We start from the raw sequence: 17993 nt of genomic DNA on the forward strand, positions 1-17993 counted from the left end.
GGCACTACAGACGCTCCCTTGCTGTCTGTTGGGTTTGAACCCTTCAGTTGAGTTTCCTCTGACAGTGAAGCAAATAGTTAATTTGGTAGTCTCGCATTGCCAGACCTTCCTCCACAGCGCTGCGTATGGCTGCACGATTATGGCCAAAATGATAATCACGATTATTTTGATCAATATTGAGATCACGATTAATTATCACGATTATTTGTTGATTTTAGCCAAAACAAATTTTATTGTCACATAATTATATAATTATAACTGCTTTTACATCCATATTGTGCTACATTCCTCCTTTATTGAAGGATACTGTGAAGGAGTATGCCATTTCAGCTGTTGTGCGACCGCTTTCCACACATGCATGTTTGCCGTGAAAGATACAGGCAACGCAATTTTCTGTTCACGTTAACGGCGCATGTGGTGCCTGGTATCTACCAGACGAAATAGCTACGTGGATTTCTGTGGCTCATTACACTGCCACTTACATGTCTGCGTTGCGCTCTGATGCTCCGAAACCCACGTTAGAGGCAACATAAACATCGCTGAATGTCCCGCTAGTAAACACTAATAACACGTTACACAGCAGCTAACGTTAGCCTACCGTTAGCCACAGTAGTAACTGGATTAAACACTGCTAAAATGCTGACTGCTAAACAGTGTAGTGTGTCTGTATTTCACTGTAGGATTCCAACAGCGGGACGTCCAACAGTCTGCTGCTAAAGCTATAAGCTAAAAGATCCAAACTAGCACCGGTCACTGCTGTTGTCTGAAAAACAACACAGACGGGACAAAACGTTGCGTTTACTGGTAAACTGGTAAACATTGTGACCGGCTTATGATGACCGACTGCTACCTGTTGTGGAATTTTCCTCACGTTACTCTGTCCTCTGTGACTGTCTACATCTAGAAACTAAGCTGCACGGCAGGGAAAAGCTCTGATTGGCTCATGGAGACATGTGATCAGACAGTGGTTTATGGAGCGCTAGATTGGCTTTGCAAAAACTGTTCTATGAAGGGAATGACGCATTTTAAATATCGCTCGATCACGCAAATTTGATCGTGGGAAGCCAAAATCGTGATCGTGATTAAAATTTGATTAATTGTGCAGCCCTAGCGCTGCGGAGGAAGGTCTGGCTAGTCCACACAGCATTCCAGGATGGGAGAAATGCATGCTCTGGTTTATTGGCATTTCTTTAAACCAATCTCAATCGTCATGGGCGGTGCCTCTGTAAAATAGCCTCAGGAAGGAACTTGTTTTGGTGGAACATGTGTACGTTCAAAAGTAGTTTTAGTCGTGCAACAGAAAACTCCGATTGGACAGATAGTCTAGCTAGCTGTCTGGATTTACCCTGCAGAGATCTGAGGAGCAGTTAACCATAGTCCTCACAAATCCACCGGACTTTAAAACACAAAGAAAGAGGAAGGTAATGGACATCCTGCCGAAAAGAAGGACATTCGGCGGAATTTCCAGCGGTACCGGAGCAACCCTGGAAGTGGAACGTCGTTGATATAGACTAGTTAATTGGAAACGCATATAATAAGCTGCTATATTATTTTATTACATGGCTTGCTTGAATTCTAATGTAGAATGCGGTCTGTTATTTCTTGATAACAGACCGCTGCTAAGGATAACACACCGTTGCCATGCAAAAGCAGAGCGTTGCCATGGACGCAGTTCTGTTCACTCTGGAGGACAGCTATCAATCAATCCGCTGAAAGAAGTCTGGATAATTTAGCCTATCAGCTGTGGCAAAAAGTGGGGAAACGTGGAGCAACTTCTGTCCTCCAATTCAAGCAATGACAGCAGATCTGATGAGCGTCTATCGCTAGTATCTTTCTAAACCGTCTATGATCACTAGCTACGCAGTAACAGCCGTACGGACAACAACGCTAATTAGTTAGCTTACATTGCAACTTGTTTAACGTTAACTTACAGGTGTGTCAACATGCAGCGGCTCTGCAAAAAGGAAACGAGATGAATAAGGACATACACGTCCACATAAATATTCCCAAAGAAGCCATTCACTGTGTCTCACTTCACCGTCAACAGAAATGTTCAGTTTACTGTAAATTAGAGCAGCCGATAGCCCGCTAGCTCACTACAACGCTTCAGCTAATGTTGTGTCAATTCCTGCAGTGATTAAAACAGCAGCTGGGTCATTTGTCCACCACGGCAGCACCCCATAAAATACACGGCTACTACCACAGCCCGTAAGGTGGTGTTGAGTAGCTATATAGACGGGATTGCATTACAGAGTTTTTACGTGCTATGGACCAGGGATTCCAAACGCGAGACGGAACAGACTATTTTTCTGTAGCGGAAGTGGAAGCAATACAATTGTATTTAAATCAATAAACTCCCATTTAAATCAATATTTTGTCAAGTTATTAGTCAAATTATTGATTTATTTGGTAAGTAGCCATGTAATAAGCGGGATAATGTAGAGCGAGGCGGTTGTTATAGCGAATACAACCCCTTCAGGCTGATTCAAGACCTGATCACCCTGTCGGGGTTGTATTCGCTATAACAACCGCCTCGCTCTACATTTTCCCTTACGTAATAGAATCAGAGGAGGCTGGTCCATAGAGGCAGAGGAGGTTGCTCCTCTTCTATTTGTGAGAGGCAAGAGGGAGATCATACAATAAAAAAAAACAGAGTAATTTGTTGAAATCAACCATTACCAAATCTCAGTATCGTTTATCAAATATTTTTTCTCTCTCTTCCGTTGGGCGGTATCTCCTATATCAATTTAATGTGTTTTTTCGTTATTGGCCAGAATACGTAATATGATGCTCCAAGGGAGGACGTCCTCCCTAACCAATCAACAACCACAATACACGATTGACGTTGCGTTGATCCGGTGATAATTTTGGTGTGAGGAACTGGCAGTAATCTTTTTTTAAAGCCAATGGCAGTTAAGTGATTGTGATTCATACAGTAGCATATACAGTAAATTATAACGTGCAAATTACGAACTAGCCTAATTTTAAACACATCGCTAAAAAATTAATTTAATTTAGTTTTTTTTCAAGAGGCCAAATTTTCTTTTTTTTTTTTTTTAAGATTTAGGTTTACCTTTTTTATCCAGCGAGCAGTAGCTACCTCATATTACTTGTGTTAGCCAACGCAACAGCTAGCTTGTTGTAGCGTGTTAAAAATTGACTTGACGAGTCTGATAGCGAGTTAACATTACATGATTGTCCACTGCAGGTTGATGAATGCTCAGCCAGCCAGCCCCTCAGTGTATCGGCTTTATGCATGGCTGTAACTACCGTCTTACTATGTTTACTTTAATCAAATCGCCTGAAGACGACACCAGGCTGCTTCAGTGTAACCATACAGACATCTACAAACATCAGACTGTTCTTGGCTGAGACAGACGACATAGTGCTGCATTAATTAGCCAGCGCTAGCGTATATTTAGCAAGAATCTTAATCCCAACAAAACACCACAACTCAGCTGCTCCAGAGTGAGACTGATGACGGAGCTCATAATGAGAGCGGAGCGACTCCAGTCCACTCGGTGGCGGTAACGCACCTCTAAGCAATGCCTATTTCCTGCGGTGTTTACACTTTGCCTCGTCTTTTTCGGGTTACCGCTGGTCGACTTCAAATAGGAAATGTTTCCATATCGACGGCCGAACTTTTAGTTTTCATATTTCTGCTTAAACTCTAGATATTGGATTCCACCAGGCCACTGATCTCGACCACTCTAGACAAGGCTTGTGATACCGCCAGCGTTTCAAAAGCGGCTCCCACTGTTTTTTTCCTATCTATTCCTACCACTTCTGTCCCACTTCTCATCACCTGGTCTAATATTCAGATCCTTTTCCCATATCTTCTTGAGGGCTGACCAAGCTCCATCCTGCCTATTCTATTGATGAGCCCCAGCGCATTGCACAGAGCAGATCGAGCTGGGAAATAGACAGGAAGTGGAAATATCGCCAAACTCAGCGGAGCACCGCAAAGCGCATTTGTCCAAGCCGGTCAGCAAGTGATTTGTCTGTCAGTGTAGATTTCACCATTAAGCAGGAGAGAAAACCTGTAATTGTACTCTATTTTATAAATGATAAAATGTATTATTACAACAACTGAAGGCGCATTCTCAGAGAGAGGCCTATTTTTATTTAAATAGGCTATTTATTTTAGATATTTTTTCATTTGCATGTTTGGCAGCTTTATATTTTCAACCAGGGAAGTAACCTCTGTCTTTGTATTTGATCGGTTTGTTGTAATAAACGTGCTTGTGACATCTCACATGTGGCACTTTGTAGAAAATACAGAGCTTTATATCATGTATCGCCATTCAGCCTAAAAATACAGAGATATGATTTTTGGTCCATATCGCCCAGCCCTACTTCACACAGCAGCAAGATTGTGGCAGTTCAGTGTCTTTACTTTGTTCTTAAACTTAAACTTGCATGCTATAACTGCTAATACTGTAGACAGGCACGATACAAATCCAATATTTCTAACAGTGCAAATTTGTTAGACATTATGAGCGCCCATTCTACACATTTAAGTAGATGCTCATCTGCAACTAAAAGGCTTCAAACACCATATACGAGTGAGGTGACAATACATAATTGGACATGGCTGATGGAATATCTATATTTCTTAATGCACATGCAGTTAGCATACATTTGGCTATTGTGTGTTTTAAACATGGAATAAAGGAAGGGTCTATGGAAAATGTAGTCTTGACTTTGAGAAGCACGTGTAATAACAACCATGTTGCACAGTACCCCATTTGTGTAGTGATAAGCAAACAATAAACTAAGGTATTGCTGTTCATCTGACAATAATATAATTGTTTGAAAATGCTACATGTGGCATCTTTGTGATATTTCTGCTCAAAGAAAGTTTCATTAGTGAATGTACCAGTGGAGTATTTGAGTATTGACCTCAGGGAAGAGCAGCAGAATTTAAGCCTGATTTTACAGCCAGCTTTAGAGGCTTTAATCACAGCTGTCAGTTGTGGTGCATAGTTTCTCCTCTAGTTGAAAAGCTGGGTATCTGTGGAATCTGGTGGGATGTGACATTTGTTTGAGTGGAGGGGGTCTCAGCAAGCTGGCATGGTTTTACGATCGGCGCAGTGATCGTGTGGCGAAGCATCTGCTTTCTACCTTAAAGAAACACACTGTAATATGGGAGACGTTGCTTTCGTAAAACAGATCAAACAGGATCTTCTGAAACCACACATGATGAAAATGGGTTACTGTTTATACAATACACTCACATGAAGTGACAGAGGTCACATTTTTAAACACTGAGTTTACTTACTCAAGGGTCTCAGTACATTACATACAACAAAAAGGAAATTATATTGCATAAAAACATTTTTTACATTTGATGACGTGCGAAAATATCAAAATGAAAAAATCGAGGTATATTTGTCACAAAAGATGTTGATCTTTAATGTCATGTATATTAAGACACAATTTTACAGTTTTAGGTTTTTATTAATGAGGGTAAATAAAGGTAATTAGGGTAAGGGTATATTCAGATGCCCAAACCACCTCTGGTGACCCCTTACAATGTGAAGGAGCAGCGGTTCTACTCTGAGCTCCTTCCAGATGTCCCAGCCTGCCATGATAGCCTCCGCACTGCATCCGACTACCTTCCCGATCCCAATCTAAGAATTATTTTGCGTGTCTTAGAAATGTCGACATGATGAATCGTACACTAAAGGGAGTAAATGTCGTATGTTGCGTGCAATTTAACATTAAATGGGATGGAAGTATTTGTACGATTGTCCGGTTGTCTCTTTCATGAAGTTAAAAAAACAATTGTCGGCCACAACCCCGAGACCATAGGTGACGCGAATCAATTCAGTGTGTTCTGCTCAAGTGTGTAGAAAGTGTCCATCCGGTGCTTTTCAGCTTGGGGATCCTTTGAAGGAATCTGAGGCACTTGAGCATAATGGTTAATGCGTTTCATATCTCTTAGCTATTAAGTCATTAAACCATGCCTACAGGTTGCATAATGTTTTATTATGAAAACAAACATTTCTTAAAACAGCATACAGTAATTGTGCACATACTGTATATAATCTAACTCTACTAAAAGTTTGGCCACCAATGTCATTTGTGGCATTATATAAATCCAATTTGAGGTTCTTGAATGGATTTCAATAACAAAAAGGCCTTTATCAGACTATATGCCTCATGTGAACTGTAATCATGGGGTTGGTTTATGTCATATAGGTTGTGGTCATAATAATTTCCTTTTAATCTTATTTTATTCAGCATCTTGACTGTTTTATAGTCTTAGTTTGCATTGATTTGTATGTGTTGTACTGCTTACGTTGCTTTCATATGTATTTTTCAGATTGTGGTTATGTCTCTTTTCTTTTTTTTTTTCTTTCCCTTTGCTTTGTGGTTGATTTGTGTCCTGGCCTCTTTGTTTTGCAGATGAGGGCAGGAGTGCAGTTGACCTGGCAGGAGGGGCTCAGATAGTAGCTGAACACATTAAATCCCTCTTCCAAAATACTGAGCCGGAAAATGAGAAGCTCTTGACTGTCTTTTGTGGCATGCTGATGAACTATAGCAATGATAATGGTAATGACCATCTTCCCCCAAGAACGACTGTTAACTAATCTTAACTAATCAGCGGATGTTCTCTTTCTTCTACGCAGATGATGTCACACTATGTTCTGTCATTAGACTGCAGGGTTGAACCTGAACAGTCTGTGCTTTAACTTTTTGGACTGATCTCTCTTCTGATCTTCCTACCATGCTGTCTTTTGCTTTTCCAACTCCACCTCCGAGATAATCTGCAATTATTCGTTATTTGCTGAGAGTTAGCTCATTCTGTCAGCTAGCTCATTTCCCTGCTGTTAGCCATGCTAGCGACGTGGCTCTAGGTATGGCAATGCTGGTCTGTCTGTCTGTCCACTACTTTGGTCCAGACTGAAACTTAAACAACTAAATGTTAGCATACTGATGTAAGCATTTAGCTCAAAGCACCGCTGTGCCTAAATAAAGCCTCAAAGGAGCCGCTTGTATAGCTTCAAACACTTAGTCTTGTTGCATTTTTATTCGTGTACAGATTAAACAAATAATAACATGTTAATCAGGGAGCTTTAAAATAGTTGGTAGTTGTATTTTCAAACTTGAAACAGAGCTAGGTTAGCTGTTGACCCCTCCTTTCAGACTTTATGCTAAACTTGGCTAAGCATGTCCTGACTCCTGCTCTGTACTTAACCACGCAGATGTGAGATTGAAAGTCCTCAGTCTCATTTCTTTCTGGACTGTGCTCCAGTTTGTGTCTTTGTGACAACGAGGCTCGTTGACGGTAGCGAGAATGTGATCTGACGACATCGGATCTCCTGCCAAGTGTCTTTGGCTCTAGATGATGGTTGGCTCTGTTTGTCCGGGTGATGCAAGGTTTTGGGTTACGCTAACTGAATGGATGTTGTTGTTTTTTTGTGGCTTTCTGCAGCTTTTGGCATCTAGCTAACTCTTCATATCGAGCTAATGTTAAGACAAGTCAACTTACTACTTCAAAAACAACTGCAGCAGTTAAAAAGGGTCTCTTAAGAAAAACATGCTGTAATGTTCTAACCTTTATCCCCAATGGGGGCAATGTTTCACAGATTTCTAGTAGAGCCAGACCAATACTTGGAAGCTGATACAGATCTAGATGTTGCAAAGTTTAAAAGTATATTGGTTGATATTATTTATTTTAACAAACATTATATATAGATTCATGTTTTTGCTTATCATAGAGTAACATTGTTATTTGATGGCTTCTGTCTCTCACCAGTGGTGTTTGGTAGCATTTCTCAGAATGCTTTAGCTTCTTGACCTTTTGTTTTTGTGGTCTAATCAAGTCCAGTGTACTTATGACCAATATATAAAATATCTAAAGGCTCATTAAACAGGAAACAGTTGTAACAGTCAGTAGAAGTACTAAGGATTATATCAAACTATAGGACAAGGGCTACATTTAAATAGGATTCAATAAGAAAGTTGCATAGCGGCCTCATAATGGCTTTTTTGTTTTGTCTTGTCTTTCCGCTACCTGCCTTCCAAAAATGCTCTGAATTAATGTCTTGATTTCCAAACACATGTAGCATCTTTTTTAAGTGGCTTTTTCTACTTCTTACTTTTTTTTTAGCTTGTCGTGCTACTATATAGTTCTGACTGACATTCAATAAGGATCTGAAAAGATCTCTGAGTATTGTTTTTAAAAACTTTAACTGGACTGCTTCCGTCTCTCTTCTGATCTGCTCATCTACACTCTTGACTTCCTCCACCACTCTGGTTTAAAAAAAAAAAAAAAAAACTACATCTAAATAGACGTTTTGCTCTCCAGGCACGTCTTGTAGCTCTACCACCTCTTGCCATCAAATGGCAAAAGCATCTTCACTTCTTGTGGTGTGTGTCACACACATTGACACCAGGCCATGAGTGAATAACTATTAAAGGTGCTTTATGCAACATTCAGAGTCTGAGGTGGGGTCATCTGCACACTGCTCCCACCTCTGACGTCACAAGCAAACATGGAGGTGGCTGAGCCGAAATTAGCAGCGCTACAGCAGTGTTACAACAGTGCTACAGCAGTGCTATGGGGCAAGCCTTTCAAAGGGAGGGACTAATATGCCCGGCTACCAACACAAATGAACAGAGAAACTGGGATTACACCGAAGCCTCGAGACCTTTTTCATATTTCAATAACACATTTTCTAAACCCTCTGGTGCCTTTGGGGCTGAAGAATTGGATCCAAAAATCCCCACTAACTGATTGCGAAGTTGCAAATGGTGAATAATCGCAGTGTGAATTCACAGTTTATGCGTGCCTATGTAACTTCTGGGGGGGAAAAAAGTGGGCACACAGTCACAAATGGTCCGTGATAATGATTAATGCCAATTGCAGTGTAAAAGAAGAGCCAGTTACACAACAAAATCTTGCTAACGTTAGCCACCGTTAGCTACTGGTCATATCAGACTAAGCAAAGGCTTGGCCACAGCATTAGTTCTAAATGGTGTGACATTCCAGCAGAGATTTCAGGTTATTCCGGTGGAATTGCCGCGATGAGTGGATTGGTCAAAAATAAATCTCCAAATTTTTAGTGTCCAGTTTAACTTTGGTGACTTTGACCGGCCAATTCACTCGTAGCATTCCGTCTTGACCACACTGACCTCCGAGGAGACAGAGAGCCGGAGAGTCCAAAATGGAGGAGGCTATCGTAGCTTATTAGCTGCATGTCACCGTTCCCTTTTAATTTAACCTCCTTAGCTGTTAGCATGAACTTCTCCACGTAAGAGTAATGGTTAAGACCAAAGCCGATGGTACAAATACATCTTTTCAATGAATAAACTGTGTACTTATTGTCCGGCTTAGCCAAGCTAAGCTAACAAATTTGCTAACTGACCGTTAACTCGCAGCGCTCGATTTTCCCTCTTCAATTACTTTTAATGAATTAAATGAGTTATAATGGTGAGCAAAATGCTCAGGGTCATTAAACCGGAGCGAAAGGGGGAAAAAGCTCACCAGATTCATTTTGTTGTACCAGTGACCAGGCCTTAAGGCTGTAGCATTATTATTATTAATTTGTTAATTTATAGTTTTATATTTTAAGAGGAAGAATGGGTTAATCCTTTCAAAAGTGCCATAGTCTTGCTTTGAGGTCCCATAATAACTAACTGTAACTGTAGTAAAGACATGCTAGGTAACTACAGTTGAAAATTAGCCAGCTGGCTAACACTGGAACATATTACATAAATGTTGACTAATGTGCGTTGTCCTCCATTTAAAAAAAAAAAAAAAGGTTAATTGTCTATTTTCAGTGGAAGCGGGGCACAGTGTTTTCAACTCATTTTCAAATAATCAGTTTATTTAAGTGTAGCAAATTGGCTTTCAAGCTGAAATCTAATGGCACACATTTTTCTCTTTAATTCCTAAGCTCTTTGTCATGTTCAGAACAGCAGATTGACTGACTTTTTTATTTATTTATTTTTTTGCAGATTCCTTACAAGCTCAGCTGATCAATATGGGTGTGATTCCCACTCTGGTGAAGCTGCTCGGCATCCATTCCCACAACACAGCCCTGACAGAAATGTGTCTAATTGCCTTTGGGAATTTGGCTGAGCTCGGTTAGTATACCTACATACCTGTTAGACAGAAGCTTGGCGGGGAAAGGTGAATTTCTGATGTGTATCCAAATATCTCTTTTGTCTTTCTTTCAAAAATCAAAAAAATAGTAACAATAAATTTGAGAACGACTGTGGCTCGAGTTTTGACTGCCTTTGAAAGTGGTTGATTAATTGTGTTTTCAGTTGGAAATGGAGTGGCTCACAGTTCCTCCTGCAGAGCCTAGAAATACCTTCATTATCTAAATGGAATGCACATGTCCATGTAGGGGAGAGGATGTCTTCTCAATCATGACATGTCTGTGATACTCCTGTGGTATTTTCAGAGTCCAGCAAAGAGCAGTTTGCCTCCACCAATATTGCTGAAGAGCTGGTGCGTCTCTTCCAGAAGCAGACAGAGCATGAGAAGAAGGAAATGATTTTTGAGGTTCTGGCTCCACTTGCAGAAAATGGTAATGTGATTTGTCTTTATTCTTTTATTTTTTAATCACTATTAAGTTCTACAAAAAGCATATCCACTGTATGGGAAGTGTAGATAATATTTGAGTACAAAATAGTGAGAGACTGTGGATCAAAATCATTTCCACCTACTCTATAGTAAAGGATCCTCTCAGTGTGAGTCATGCTTTCCAGGCAAGCTGCTAATGCCAAACTGCACAGTCATGGCAGACAGCTCTGCATTTGCCTTAGCTGCTCTGTGTGTGTGTGTGTGTGTGTGTGTGTGTGTGTGTGTGTGTGTGTGTGTGTGTGTGTGTGTGTGTGTGTGTGTGTGTTTTTTTTTTTTTTTTTTTTTTGTGTGTGTGTGTGTGTGTGTGTGTGTGGTGGTTACTGTTATCACCTCGGGTTGTTAGTCTCCAGGACAACGTCCTACTTAGGTCTACTCTAGAGAAATGTCGGCCTCTCTATCTCTTTTATTTGTCACACTGCGTCTTTTTTCATTACATTTTCTACACAATTGAACACTTGTGTGAAGAAGTCAGAGGTATTATGGTAAGACAGGGATCATTTACTGTGCAAGTGACAAATGGTGTCTTTTTAGTGCTTCATTTGTTTTTAGTAATTTACTATATTGTCTATACATCAAAAGACACTCGCAATTAAAAGTTTCCTAACACTCGTATAGGACTGTTACTTTGCTATCACCGAATCTGCAGATTATTCTTTTTCAATGAATCCTTTCGTCTCTAAAATATCTGAGAATGGTTACAAATTCCCGTTACAAGTAGTCCGAGCCCCTGGGGATATGTTTAGTTGTCTCGTTTTGTCCGATAAACGTTCCAGGCCCCAAAGATATTTAGTTTACTATAAAACAAAACGGACAGACAATATTCACAAGGTGTTACCAATAGTTTTTTGCCATTTTTGGTTTAAAAAAAAAAATGCCTTCAAATGATTAATTGATCATCAAAATGGTTGCAGACCAATTTGTGTCACTTGGTTAATAGACTAATTCTTTCAGCTCTTCACTTGTACTTTAAAATCGTACATACATGTGTTAATATACCTAGATATTATCCATTCCATTTTCTATTGTAATTTGGCTCATTTAGATTGTAGATTAGAACTCATCTTTTTGTTTCTTATACCTTAAAATAAAAATAAAAACTATATAAATTCACCATAATGTCTACACTGGATTGCTGTGGTTTTCACATTTCTTTATTTTAGTATAACTAAAGTTTTTGCAACAAATTTTACTAAAAGTATCACAAGTAAAAGTGCACATCATGCAGAATTGCTCTTGTCAGTGTGAGATTATATTATAGGATCATTATTATTGATGCATTAACATATGTAATGCAGTTAGGCACATTTTCATTGATCGTATAAAGACAGCTGGATGAAAAAGCTGAACATTCAAAAAAAATGCTAGAAACAAAATGTGCCAAAATGCAATGGAAATAGCCTTAGTGAATAAATCCTGACGTATATGGCGCGTGAGACTTAAACCCTATTCCCACCAAAATGACAAGTGGTTTTCTTTTTAAACACGTGAAAACCCATAAAAAATATGCAATCGACTCCTTTCCCATTGCCAGTAGTGGGTCACGATCAATGACGCGAGAGCTCTGGAAAACAGGTGTTCACTTTTCCTGCTCCAGCTTTCCCATACAGTACACACACACACAACTGCAACCTCAGCTGTAAATTCACTTGATATCTTCGCTACTAGGCTAAACTCTCATCGGCCCTGACCATTCTCTCTGCATTCACCGTCACTCTCTGGCTCGCTCCCACACACACACACACACACACACACACACACACACACACACGCTAATGGCTCTGCTTTTAGACCTGTGTGGGCGATGAGGAGAGGTTACCTCTAATCTGTACATGGAATAAACATAAATGCTATATTTCCATCCTGTTTTCCACATGGCTTTCCACCGTTTTGAGGTTTGGGATTTAATGACGTCATTTCATTGTTCCCTCTTCTTCTGCGACGGTTAATTAATTAATGGCACGCGACTGGAGAATGAGCTCCATCAACTACTTATCTGGATGCGCTAAGCTATCTAATATTTGCATAATGGTCGTGGATGGTAAAACGCATTTCTGTTGCCGTTTGTTTTTTGTAGACTGTGCAGTCAGGTTGGTAGGCTGGGCAGCGATGAGTCCCACGTGTGCTAACTGCATTATGCATATATGTCATATGAAGCACCACTGCATTGCAGCAGCGGTGTCTGTGTTTCAGACTTTACTGCTCACTGAGGTCCGCTCTCAATGTCTCGTCCTCCTTCCCCTGCCAGATTTGATAAAGCTCCAGCTGGTGGAGGCCGGCTTGGTGGAGTGTCTCCTGGACGTTGTGGCTCAGACTGTAGATGGAGAGAGGGAGGAGGACATCGCCCAGCTCAAGACTGCCTCAGACCTCATGGTTCTCCTGCTGCTGGGAGGTAAACACCTCAGGGGGACAATGTGAACTCGTGATAACTGGTGGGAGTATCACCAATTATACCACAAACTTACTTTGGTGGATGTGTTCTGTCATAAAATATTCAACGGTGAAATTCGTTAGCTACATAAGGTTAGGTTTCAGAGCATTCGATAGGAAGAACCTGAAAAGAACCTTGTGTAACAGCAATTGGAAAATTTATGTCAAACTTAGATTACTGTTGCAGCACAGATCCTGCAGCCAAATGCACATGGTCAGAATCAGAAAAGGATTTATTGCCAAGTAAGTAACACTTATAAGGAATTTGCCTAGGTGGTTGGTACATACATGCACATATTAAACATTAATATGAAATAAACAATAACTACAGGAGCAAATATATACGAAATAGCTGTTTAACATAATAAAAAAGAGGCTGAATGGTTTAGTGCAGAATGTGCTAAAAAAGGTCATCATTTTGTGAATTATAACCTACACACATGTCCATAAAACTAAAAGCACACTGTCTTTTGTCCAGCACTGATGTTGAGTATTAATAATTCAACCTTTTATGTAAATATATTATTGCAGTGAAATAGACCTGAACATGATGTGGTATAAATATACAAACTGGATAACGGTTGCCACAGCATTCTTTCTGTCCTCCTTTCTGGTTTAGATGACACGCTATTTTCAGAGCTTTTCATAAGTGCCAGCCAAACGGCCCCCTACTCATTTAAGTACAGCTGGCTGCTTAAATATTATATACATTTTTCATTTAAATGAAATAGTTTTGATTCACAAGTTGTAATACGCTATGTGTACCTTTTACAGTACGACCACTAGCCTTCGCTTCAAAACAATGGACATGAAACAATGTGAGCATGATACTAGAGAAACATGCCTATCGGTATCAGTCCCTCATGCTCTGGGTTTCTGGGTTAACCTTGTTTATTTTTCTTTAAAGTGAGAGTGCATGTATGCTTCTAGTAATACATTAACCATCACTGTGTCTTGATAAATCATGCAATAAAGGTGTCAATAAATATATAAAAATAATATATATATATATATATAGTTATAATAATAATAATAATAAAAACAGTTCAAATTATTCTTAATTACAAAAGTTCAGTCAGGAACAGGCTTGTGTTTTTGGTCAGTGACGTATTAACGAGCATTGTACAGTAACCTGTCTTCCTTGTGTTGTGTAGACGAGTCCATGCAGAAGCTGTTTGAGGGCGGAAAGGGCAGCGTCTTCCAGAGGGTCCTGTCCTGGATACCGTCTCACAACCATCAGCTGCAGCTCGCTGGGGCGCTGGCCATTGCTAATTTTGCCCGCAACGGTAAGTTTAACTTCACGTTGATACAAGATTAAAGCTTTAGTGGGTTTACTTTTTCATATTAATGAACGTCCGTTACATTCAAGCCATTACCAAATGAGTTGCTACAAAGCTAATTAAGACTATCAGCTCCACACAACTCTCTCTGGATTTCTCAGTATGGCTATGTTCAGAAGATTGTGGCGTCTGGTGACTTTTGAACGCAGAAAATTAAGTGAGGATAATTTCCTCTTCTGAAGAGTCCATCATGTTTTTTTAATCCTCCGTGTCCTCCTTGGCTACTAGCAACTGTTTGGAGGAAGGGTGGGGGCGTTGGTGCGATCACGGAAGGCTTGTATCATGTGGACGCACCGACAGTGTTGTCATTACTTAGAATTCCTCATGGGGGCGACATAAACTACAGCACTACAGCTCCCAGAGGAAAGTTATCGACCCAAACTTTTATCATCCCTGTTAAAGTGGGACATTGCAGCAGCAAAATGACAGTAGTACAACAAATAAAATGTTGATATACATCGTATCATAAATGTATTCAAAGTGGTATTTATCCAATTTCATCTCGTCAGCTGAGGGAGTGATGTGCTTAGGCAAAAGTTATATCTACCGTTGATATAATATTATGTGCATTAGTAACACGTAACAGTAAGTGAACCGTAGGGCCTAGCAAGCACTGGTCAGTATCTGACACAACATAAAGGTATCTGCTTTTGTTGCATTCATTTCTCAATGTGTAGATGGGAATTGCATCCACATGGTGGACACTGGGATTGTGCAGAAGCTTCTGGAGCTGTTGGATCGGCACGTTGAGGAAGGCAACGTCACTGTTCAACACGCAGCACTGAGCGCCCTGCGGAACCTGGCCATACCCGGTGAGTTGCTGCATCACACACACTAGGGGTGGGAGATATTGTCAAAAATGAATATCTCGATATTTTTTTTTCAATATCTCGATATCAATATTCAGACGATATTTTTGAAATCCTTCTAGAAGTTAAAAGAAGCCCTGTTCGGAGGCTATTTCGGTGGTTCTCTTGGGAAAATGTACAAGCAAGATGAAATCATAACAATAAACAAAGGGCTCTGTTCTGTAACATATTGCACACAACCATGTCCTTATTGGAAGCAGTCCTGGAGCTGGGACAGGGCCGGGTCAGACTAGGTTCTGATAGTCCTTCTACTTGGCTGTATAGTCCTTCTGACTGGGATTTATGCTGGGATCAGGAGTTGGATTTGATCTGACTGGCCCAGGTGAGGGAGAGGTGCAGTTCTGTATGCTTTTTTGATGTTAGAGTAACATGGTCTAGTGTGTTCTTCCCTCTAGTAACACAATCTACATGCTGGGAGAAAGCTGGAGGGGAACAGACTTTAAGGACGCCTTGTTAAAGTCCCCTGTATCCCGTATCCAGGTGATCGCGCTGCAGTTTTATCACTATGGTTAGCAGTGAACCAAACTTGTGCTAACGTTAGCATCGGGGGCTATGTAGATGGCAGTGTGCTGTTTTCATAGTAAATAAAATGGTCAGTATATTACCAATAGGGCTCCAGGTCAGGTGAGCCGTGCTGGGCAACGATCCTGCAGTTGGTACTCCATTCATTGTGCACAAAAATGCAGTCCTCCGCCTCTGGTCGTGCCGGAGTTATTTTGTCATTCTGCCGGTAGATAGCTAGCTCGGCGTGCTAGCGCCAACAACAACCTGGAGGGCTCGGTCAGGCTATGTCCTCCAGGATGTTATGAGCCGCCTGGAAGGCTCTTGTAACGGCTGTGTTGTATCGTGGTCCTGTATTGATTAGTTCAGTATGGCTGTACATACTTGTATAAATATACACCGACAGGAGAGCCGCTGCACAATCGCGCGCCGCCATCTTTGTTGACATGAGTGAACGTCATAACACACAGGTAAGAACTAGTAGCAGCTTACTCTCTTGCGGGACGATCGTGATTTTGTACAAAAAATACAGTCAAACAAACCCCTACAGTATTAAAATCGCTACATATAATTGTTTAGAAGGTTATAGTGTGCGTTATTTGTTTTCTCTTTAACTTCTTTCAGCTCTTTTCATGTTTGGGGGGTCGGATTGTACAAATTATGAATTATTCGATATCCCAATTTTGCATATGGTCCAGACAACAATTTGGATAGTACCTGTGTCATCTAGAGGTCTTTAAAGGTCCATTTGGTTCCTAGTTACTAAGGTATGACTGGACCCAAGTCTGACTGGGTGGGTTAGGGTAACGTTGTACTTCAATGCACATAAATACCTATTATTCTGACAGAGACGAGGCAGTGGAGCGGGAGCGGGTCTTACAGGTTTTATATTACATCCATGAACGGGATTGGATGGCTAGCAGAAACAAAGCCCTTTCAGCAGGAATGGATAAAGAAAAGGCTCTTTTGAATGGCAAGCCCTTCCAGATGGTTCTCTCCACAAGACTAAAGTGATTTACATGTGCTGTCAATGTGAACTGAGTTATCACCGGAGTAGTCCAGTCTCAAATACAACTTGAGCATCAAACACTTGAAAAATTATTCATTTGAAAGTACATTTAGAACAGATACAAAAATGTGTGATTATGTGCGATTTAAAAACTTTAACTAGGACGCGAGTTAACTATGACAATCGTGCAATTAATAAATATATATCTATATATATATCTATATATATAGATATATATATTATAAATAACAATATAAACATTAGTAAAGTGACCTCTGCTTTGAATTTTGAGAGTTGCCATCTGCAAGTATTGTATATGGTAAGACTATACTACCCACGTTTAAGTGTTTAAAGTCAAATAAAATATATTTTTAGTTATACCAGTACATCTCATTTTATGGACTAAAGCAAGGTGTAAAACTTGAGAAAATGACATATAACGTAAACATGAAACATTTCTTGAATTAAAGGTAACTTTTATTGAGCCAAACCCGGCCGGCCAGAGCAAACGTTCTCATTTCACAGCTAAACCGTACACTAAAACGTGTTTCTGAAAACATTTAAGAAGAGAAATAGGCAGTAACAGAATCTTGATTCATATTTGATCAGCGCTGCCTAGTTGTACAGTTCGACTGCATTCATGAGCAGTCATATACACTGCGTTAGAGACTCCTCTAGCAGATTTTATTCTTTCTGTGAGAGAAAGGACACTATATCCTGGAATGTAATTGTAAGACATATGCTTTTGAGCAACTACTGAAAATACAGCAAACTGTTGCTAAAAACAATTGACACACTGCATTGACTTAGGTAATGTTACTGTTTACAACTTTTTCTAGCTGTACCAGCATATGTTCCTATGAGAACACGCTCAGGAACCATAACACCTGCACTATTGTTCATTGCTGTTGGCGGCCAGCCGTGTAGCTAGTGCAGCCGTACTTTTTTATGATCCTAACCTAACGTTAACCCTTTTCCCCCCTGCTGTGAACAAAATCCTAGAGGAAACACTGTATGATAATCAATGAAAGTCTTTGAAGTGTTGCTTGTGTGTTTTTTAATGTACGTCATTTCCTCTCCCCAGTGGTGAACAAGTCCAAGATGCTGTCAGCCGGAGTAGCAGACGTGGTGTTGAAGTTTTTGCAATCGGAGATGCCTCCAGTCCAGTTTAAACTCCTGGGGACGTTACGTATGCTCATCGATACACAAGGTAGAGATTTGATCAGTTATTTTATGTGTGCACC

At 40.2% G+C, this 17993-nt stretch overlaps 1 protein-coding gene across 3 annotated transcripts in view; it reads left to right on the forward strand.

Annotated features, from left to right (window-relative positions):
* Positions 1-17993, forward strand: part of rap1gds1 (RAP1, GTP-GDP dissociation stimulator 1) — a 38122-nt gene that overhangs the window by 12669 nt on the left and 7460 nt on the right. For 2 of the 3 annotated variants that reach the window (XM_039822693.1, XM_039822695.1), the window contains 7 exons: positions 6412-6558; positions 9970-10098; positions 10422-10547; positions 12849-12992; positions 14185-14316; positions 15048-15182; positions 17834-17959. In XM_039822693.1, coding sequence (XP_039678627.1) covers positions 6412-6558; positions 9970-10098; positions 10422-10547; positions 12849-12992; positions 14185-14316; positions 15048-15182; positions 17834-17959 — 939 coding nt within the window. The remainder of the gene's footprint in view (positions 1-6411; positions 6559-9969; positions 10099-10421; positions 10548-12848; positions 12993-14184; positions 14317-15047; positions 15183-17833; positions 17960-17993) is intronic. The other variant, XM_039822694.1, reaches the window with a different exon arrangement.

Source organism: Perca fluviatilis, chromosome 14, assembly GCF_010015445.1.
Source record: "Perca fluviatilis chromosome 14, GENO_Pfluv_1.0, whole genome shotgun sequence".
Taxonomy (NCBI): Eukaryota; Metazoa; Chordata; class Actinopteri; order Perciformes; family Percidae; genus Perca; species Perca fluviatilis.